An 8,321-nucleotide genomic window follows, 5' to 3' on the forward strand; every position below is an offset into this window, starting at 1 on the left:
TTGACTAATAGGCCTTCCCCCGCGTGACCCTGATGGTGACACGCTCTCCCTCTTCTCTCCCTCGCTCTTCGTTTCTGCCGGGACAGAATCAACCAAGAACAGAACATTTCCAGGGGTTCGCTCGCCCGACCGTCTCCTTACTTTACAAGCTTCTCGTCATTCATCGCGCATTGCCTCGCATCCCTACTTGTCATCTCCCATCGCATTGCTGGTCTTCGGGAAGCAACCAGGGGAAGAGCGCACCCCGTCACACAAAGCAAAGCCCTTCCCTCCCATTCAGGATGGTTCCGGTCCATACATCGTGGGCATTGTGCCCTTGGCTCTTTGTCTAACCAACCGACCCAGTGCTCTTCTTCTGCCAACAGGGACCATGAAAGCTCTCCCTGCCTACTGTGGCAAGCGCATGCGATCAACCCATTGTCTTGAGCATCGATCGTCTCGAGGGTCGTTTCCATTACTATCTCCGTCTCCATCTCCGTCACCTCTGTTGGCGAGCTCAATCCCGGGCTTTTGCACCACAAATCTCATCCAACAAGTCGAGCACGACAAGACCAGACGCCTGGCTTTAAACCCAACCGCTGGTCGATTTCGCTCTCTCAAACGATTGCTCCGTCCATTCAAATCACTAGACCGTCTGGTTAAGATGCCAAGGACAAGCACTCTCACTCTCTCTCTATATTGTGAACCGCAAGGATGCCACCAAAAAAGCCCCTGGCGCATTGGTGGCTCAAGCCCACTTTCCCGTCCTTGGACTCCGAAGGCACTGATTTCTGCGACTATACGCCGGTCCCGAAGCCCCCAAGCCCTTCCCTTGACGCGCTATTCATCTCTGAACATGTACAGCTCCGGAGTCTGGGAGGACTTCGCACATCCGAGTCCATCATACTGCAGCAACTGGAGCCATACACGCCGCGGGTCGTGCTCCCAAAGGTACTCGCCGGCTTCGACAGCGGCGACTCGAGCGAGGAGGAAGAGCAGATTGCAAATGATCTGTTCAACAACGACGACGATGATTATAGTATTGACGACGAGCCAGGCGGCGCCCCGTTGTTCCCCTCCAAAGAATTTTCCCACTCAATGCCGGCCCCGTGGGTCGAGCGCGACTTTGTCCAAGTCGACGAGTCCAAGTGGTTCAAGCTCTTTCGAAAGGAAAGATGGGCTAGTTATTGTCACTCCGACCCTTCCCAGGTATCGGTCGACATCGACAACGATGACCACTGGAGAAGACTGAGCCGGGTTATAGAGATCGCCAACCGAATCCTCAACGAGGTTGCCGATCAGGAATGGTGAGCTTCCGTCTCCCTTTCTCTCCTCTATGGCTCCGCCCTGCCTCAAACCAACAGTCAGCTGACACTCCCCCTCCACAGGATAGGAAGCTTCCTCGATCCCAGGGCCCGCGACATCCGCGCTCCCGTCACGTCCGGAAAAGGCTCCGCGAGCCAGTCCAACACGGTCATCTACCGCGTCGTTCCCTCCCCGCCTGCGTCCCGTCTCTCCAAGGCCCAGGCTCGCGCCGCGCTTGACGATATCGCAGAGTACTTCTTCTGGGGCTTCCACATGCCCGATGAGTATCCCAACGTGACCGGCAAGACGTATCACGTCCCGACCGACGACGGGACTCACGCACACTGGATGACGCTAGCCTTGGATTCCTTGACGCCCGTGTTCAAGGACAGCACACCTGAGGATCCGGAGGGGAGGCAGGTGGCTGTCGGCATGGCCAAAACCGTAGGTGTACATCCTCAAGTCCCCTTGTATTTGGACATCGTTTCTGACCTGACCGTGCCGTTGGTTCGTAGATGCTCCATGAGCTGGCGGTATGTCTTTTCCCACCATTGCGGAGACATGCGCAGTCCTCGCATGCTGGCACGCACGCACGCAAGAGGAACTGACACCAACTAATCTGGAAAAGCACGCCATATCATGGCATTTCTTCAACTTGATGCCCGAGTCCACTGTGTACAAATGTCGCACGCACGAGCTTGTATGTTCGATGTCTCTCCCCCCCCAACCGATAACCCCCTTTTCTACTAGCACTCGAGTGCCAATCCCTTGCTGATGACCCCTACCCGTCTAGTTTTTCGATGAGGAGAGATGGGCGGAAGCAGGCTACTCTTTCGAGAATAGTGTATTCGGAACGACCGTCAAAAACCACTGGGTGTGCGACGACGGCCGCATCCAATACTTGGGCATTCGCGGTTTGAGTCCTCATACATGCGAATCCGCCTTGCATTATACATACGACAACTGGTCCAACGGGGACCCCTTCATCGACGTGCCGCTGGGAATCCCCGCCGTCTTTCCCTGCGCCCTGACGACTTCTGACTTCTGGGAGAGCCACGTCCAAAGATATGGCGCCTCGAGCTTACGGACGTCTTGGGTCTGCGAGGGCAGGTCCGAGCTGAGCAAAGGTACAATGCACGTGTGGCCCGCCAAAGTCATGTCTGAGCCATACAAGTATTCGAGATACGTCGAGCTCAACAAGAGCATGAAATCCGTCGCGCAGATGTTGCGGAAAAGGCGGCTGGACCTGAAAAGACTGCGACCCTGGTACGCCGAAGAATACGCCTTTTGGTGCCAGACGGTGTATGCTCACTCGAGGCGGCGTTTTGCAATGGGGGGAATAGCGTTCAGTTTTCGCGGCCGCTCGGTCAAACACGAGGCCGAGGCAAGAGAGGCCATCAGCACCTCGATAAAGCCCTATCAACTGTTGTCCAACCTAGAGAGGGCTAGTCCAGATCGGTTGGTTTCGCAAATGTTCTTCCAGGCCTTCGGATTTCTCGCCTTGGCGGCGTTGCCCATCAGAACGAGCCCCCTTCGGTATCAGGACGAGAGCATTGGTGAGTTCCCCGACAGAATCAGTCAGGGTTTGAGACCTGGCTTCGCCGGAAACGAAGATCTTGTAGATTGGCTGCTCAAGTACGGGGAACGGATTCTGGCGAACAAAAAGTCCAACACGCTGCATGGCACTCGGTCACCCAGCCACGACAAGGAGCTGTGCATGAGCAATGCCGACCTGGCCTTCCGGCGCTGGGAAGCGCTGGGATGCGTTACCGGTTCTATCGTGTGTGACTTTGAGACCGAATTGCAGATTATGAGGAGGAGGCTTGACCAGGCACCTTTCGATGATGTATTCCTGGACTGGGACAGTGTGTCATGGCGCGTTCTCACCCCTTATCAGGGTCCAGCGGCTCACTCCAGCCCGGTTTCTCTCCGCCCGGACAACAAGCGCGCGCATCAAAGCAAAGGGGTCGACGCGGACATCCCGGCATGGGCTATTGCGAGACCGATGATGATGGTCTCAACCGCCCCGGCCCCCGTTCGAACTAGGCCAAACGGAACCCGTGTTCCCTACTACACTGTCGGGGAGGTCGGCGACCACCAAACCATCGGGGCCTCCGGGGTATGGGGTTGCTTATTCGATGGGAAAGAGATGGAGATTTACGACATCACTGACTTGATTCTGGACCAGGACGGAGACGTCTTGGAGTGGAACTACGCCACGATGGCCACCTTCACCCAGCCAAGTCCCATACTCGGTGCTCCTCGGGTGATAGACCCCCAGGTCTTTAGCCAGGAGTGGTCCAAACTTTTCCGTTCCAGAAACAGATTTATCGGGAACGTCATGATCGACCGCGTGAGGGAGGATGTCATGATTAATGACGGCAAGCTCGGCAGACCTCGGTGGGCTGCCCTCGCTAACAGCGTGTTTGATATCACCGGTTAGTCTCTTTCTCCTACTCTCCCCGCCTGCCTTTTTTACGGAGAACATCTGTGAAACCGCATGGAACAGGAAATACTGACGAGTAGCTGGGAGGTAGAGATTGGCTTCGATCACGATTTGCGTGACCTGGAAGACATCTTTACCTGTACTGTTGATGAAGATCCTGTCCTTGAGGCCATCAACCGGGGATACCACCCAAATGTCATCCAAAAGGCCCTCAGTCCGTACAAAATTGGCTCGTTGTGGGATAAGTCCGGCACACGACGTTTTCGCGACCGCGCCTTCACAGCAAACGACGTCAAATGGCACACGACACGCGAGACGGGCATCTACGCCATCATCGACCAATTCGTTTACGATTTCACAGGTGAGTCTGTTCTCCAGCTCTTGCCGGGGTAAAGGAGAAGCTAACACTGTTGCCAAAAAGAGTTGATCGATAAACATCCCGGCGGGTCGGAGATCATTGCTCAGGTCGCCGGAGGTGATGCTACCGAGTTGTGGGAGAAGTACCATGGCAACCCTATTTCGAAACTCAGCATCAATGTCGATCAAAGTCGACAGTTTTTGTGCATCGGACACGTCGTTGAGGAGCGAGATACCAAAGCCGTGTCACCTGATGAGATCTGCATCCGCGATTACATATTCAGCAAGAATTGTGAGCTCAAAGCCCCCCTCCGCATCCCACTGTCCCCATGTCGTTGCATATCGATCAGACGGCGGCTATGACCAAGAAAAAAAAAAAAAGCCAGCTGACGGCTCGTTTCAATCCCAGCTGTTGAAGCGGGAAACCCAATTCTTGAATCACTCACCAATTACTGGGGCACCGATGGGACTGCAGAGTTGGAGAAACAAAAGCCAAACAAGGCCTACCTCGATCTTTGGGAGTGTACCGACTACATCGTCGCCAAGGTAGTTAAGCCTCTTATTAGACTACCCTACATGAGCCGGGAGGTCCTCCGAGAGATGGACGGCAGAAAAAGACCAGAGGGGTTTAACGAGTCGTACGTGTCCGATGGGATGTACGTCTACAACGTCACTTGTAAGTCTGAGCGCTAGGGGGTTGGGTTCTCGTTCGACGTGATCCCCGCGGCTGACTGTATCCGCACAGCGTTGGTGAGATACAACAAATTGGATCCATGGCTCGATGTGCTGAAACTAAAGGCTGGGTCGGTCCTTTCCGCGGACGTGCCGGAGGAGTACAAGGTGAAGAAGTGGCTCTGGAACACGAACCGGCACCGCATTATTGGCCTGTATCGCAGTCCCAAGCACTCGCTCAGCAGCGCGGAAATACCCTTCGCATGGAAGACGTCGCCCAGGCGGATGCCAAGCATGACGCCAAAGCTTGTCCCGGGAAGCGACCCGTCCGAGGACGCGACGAAAAAGACTTGGGCGCAGGTCGTGCTGCATCCGCCGATGGGGGTGCCGGCGCCGCCGACGACACCGTTCACGGTGCGACCGCTTTATCCGCTGCGGAAGAAGCAGAAGAGGAGGAAAGAGTACACTCCGGGGCCCCCGAATCCAGGTCTGAGTCTGCCTAGGCCGTTTGGTTCCGTACCGGGCTCGCCGATGGATGTGAGCCAGTCGATTGCAATGACGGCGCTGGAGGAGATGGGGTTCGCGATGTGTCCTGGCACTGAGACGGGGTTTCGTAAGAGAAAGATGGGGGACCGATGAGGACCTGTGTGCATTCACTATGCTTTTTCTTTGGGTAAACCTTTTCAACGAATCATCTACTATTTCCGGCGTTGAGTATTATGGGATGTGTCAGTTCCTTGTTATCTTCAACTTGACTTGATGATTTCCTCGTGATGGCAGACATCACTAATTGGATCAAGAATCATTTCCTTGCCGTATCTATGTGCTAGACCTACAGAATGGAGGGCTCTGAAATGTTTGACGATAGGACTTGGTCATCATGTTGCCTGTGTATGTTCATACCGGCCATCACCCCGGGGCGGCCTCGTCCGAACGGCCCCACCTGTCCGGTATCAGAGTCGGAGCCTGGCCGGTCAAGTCGGGTTTCGCAGGACGGGAACAAGTCTCGGTCTTTTACAACCCCGGTAAGTGACAATTAAAAAAAGACGCTATTTTTCATGAATAAGACCGATCGGCTGGCGAAATTGTCGAGACGCAAGGGAAACCCCAGTGGTGTTTGCCGTGACAATGCACGATTTGTGTCGCCTGACGAGGAACACAGGGAGTTCTGTCTTGTGTCCCTTGTTTCCGGATGCGGATGTTGTGTACAGTTGGATTGATGTAAAAGCTTCATCGAAGAGGAAGTGTTTGTCATTGTTCTGTGCGAGTGATTCGAGCATTGATTTCGCCCGGGCATCCATTCATCGTCCGGAACTGAGATCGTTTGGGTGGTTTCGATTGTTCCGTCGGCCGGTATTTCCTTGGATTCGTTTCCCTGCGCATGCTATCCAGGGGAAACATCGAGGCAAAGGGACTATGAAGTTGTTTGGCATATGAAAGAGACTTCATTTAGTCTCCCTTTCCTTGCCAAACCACTGACACTGAATCCGTCTCAAAGCTGCCTTGTGGAGATGCAGGCATTGGCTGAAAGATCGCCTTCCCTTCTGATAACCATCGCCTCATTGTTAATCGTCCAAAGCCCCTCTAGAACTTCCGTTTCGCTCATGCCATATTGAAGCCAGAGCCGCTCGCTGTTCGGACGCCTATGCTTCATAAGACTTTTCTGGCAATAAACCAAACCAAACATACACCAGGGAAGGGCTGCCCATCAAACCTCCACCAATCATGTCCGCCAACATGTCCATTCCCAAGAAGGGATGGGCGAAGCATTACTGCGTGGGCAAGCCGCGGCCCCGGAGGACGGACGGCCTCTCGTGGGTTGACCCGGTCTTCCCGGCCATCGACCCCGTGACGCTCCGCCTCGACGACCCGTCGCCAGCCCGGATCCCGCAGCCGCCGCCGGAGCGGCTCGACGACCTGTACACCTCGGAGGGGCAGCAGACGAACAAGTTGTTCGGCATGCGGACGTGGGAGGCGGCGTTGCTCGCGCAGGCCGACGTGTACGCGGCGGCAGACGAGGCGCCGTGGCTCGCCGGGACCGGGAACGCTGACGCGGACGCCGGGAGGGACGCCGGCAGCATCGAGGTGCGGGAGTGGGCGTGGTTTTCGTTCTGGGCGCGGGACCGCTGGGTGATTGATTTCACGGTGCCGCCCAACTGGACCAATACGTGGACGACGGCGCACCTGTGGAGTGCGCAGGACCCGGCGGTGTGGGCGGTGCTGCGGGAGGCGATCCAGCTCGCCGAGAACATGCTCCGCAGCTGTCTGCTGACGCCCTGGTACGTTTCTCACACTCTGGCCCGATTCCGGTTATCAGAAAACCCGGAAGGAAGTTCGTGATCTGACCCCCGCGTCGATATCTAGGTTCCAGTCCCTCGTCAACCCGGCAAACTACCAGTCCGGCTGGAAGGAGGTGCCCCTCGGCTCCGGCCAGAAGGGCAACCTCTGGTGGATGCGGAGCCCGCCGGCCAAGCTGCTGACGGCCGAGGACACGATACAGCAGCTGCTGCGCGTGCTGGGCCAGCGGGTCTTCTGGACGTTCAACGACAAGGCGAGGCAGGCCAACTACGAGCCCGACGGCATCACGCACGGGCTGACGGTGCCGGTCAAGGGGTTCGTGACGGGGCCCATTGCCATCTTCATCGACGTGCTCGAGATGAGGACGCTGCTGGACCCGATGACGACGGAGCGATCGAGGAAGTCTGCGCTGGTAAATGTGGCTGATACGGTGAGAACTCTCTGGATTTGTTCTTCTTTTGGTTTAAATTTGTGAGGGATACCTCAAGGCTGACTCTGTTGTTATTCTTTTGAGATGGTTCACGAGCTTATGGTGAGTTATACCCTTCGCAACGACCCCTGCTGTTTGTATAACCTTCTCATGAGGGAAGTCTGCTTACTCTGAACGCCCCTTGGCCTCTAGCATGCGATTGCTATGTGCGTCAGAACCGACGCAGCTGTGGTGACTGTGCTTGGCCAGCCGTATCGTGATATGGAACTCGTGAGGTCTACCCAGCCCCCCCCCCCCTGCGTGGCAAGATATTTTCTAACCACGGACACAGTTCGGCCCCCTCGAGAACCAAAGCGAGCTCGGACACTCGTGGGAGACGACCACGTTCGGCGGCAAGTTCTCGACCGTCATCACGGAGGAGTCGGCCGAGTACTTCCACACGACGACGGGGGCGGGCCTGATCATAGGCCTGATGGAATGGCCGCTGTACTGGGACAATCACCAGTGGACGTTCGACCAGCCGCGGGACTTCACGGCCGCCTTCACCAGGTGGCCGGTGCCGGGCCTGTGGACGCAGTCCCTCTCGTCCCAGGCCTTCTGGGAGTATCTGGTCGGCCGGTTCGGCGCGGCCTGCCTCAGGGCGCCCAAGATGCTCTCCGCCACGCTCGTTCTGGGCGACGATGGGTACCCGGTGCCCCTGACGTATCCCAGGGACAAGACAACGCGGTGGGTGGCCGACTTCGCGCCGGCCGAGCACCAGGCGAAGTCGCTCCGGTCCCTGGCGAGGGAGCTGCACGCGCGGCGGCAGAAGTACACCCGGCTGCGGCCGTGGTA

General features: G+C 56.6%; 2 protein-coding genes across 2 annotated transcripts; both read left to right on the top strand.

The window, feature by feature from the left end:
* Positions 1-693: 693 nt before the first annotated feature.
* CH63R_05085 (cytochrome b5-like Heme/Steroid binding domain-containing protein) lies at positions 694-3,727 on the top strand (the record flags this gene model as incomplete). The annotated part of the gene is made up of 4 exons (XM_018300060.1): positions 694-1,286; positions 1,368-1,728; positions 1,913-1,984; positions 2,078-3,727. 4 exons carry the CDS (start codon positions 694-696, stop codon positions 3,725-3,727), a joined length of 2,676 nt encoding a protein of 891 aa, XP_018161306.1.
* A 57-nt stretch (positions 3,728-3,784) lies between these two features.
* On the top strand, positions 3,785-5,398 carry CH63R_05086 (Cytochrome b5-like Heme/Steroid binding domain-containing protein; the record flags this gene model as incomplete). Its single annotated transcript, XM_018300061.1, has 4 exons — positions 3,785-4,091; positions 4,152-4,379; positions 4,497-4,763; positions 4,833-5,398. The coding sequence occupies 4 exons, from the start codon at positions 3,785-3,787 to the stop codon at positions 5,396-5,398; spliced, it is 1,368 nt and encodes a 455-aa protein (XP_018161307.1).
* Positions 5,399-8,321: the final 2,923 nt, after the last annotated feature.

This window comes from Colletotrichum higginsianum, chromosome 3 (genome assembly GCF_001672515.1).
Source record: "Colletotrichum higginsianum IMI 349063 chromosome 3, whole genome shotgun sequence".
NCBI lineage: Eukaryota > Fungi > Ascomycota > Sordariomycetes > Glomerellales > Glomerellaceae > Colletotrichum > Colletotrichum higginsianum.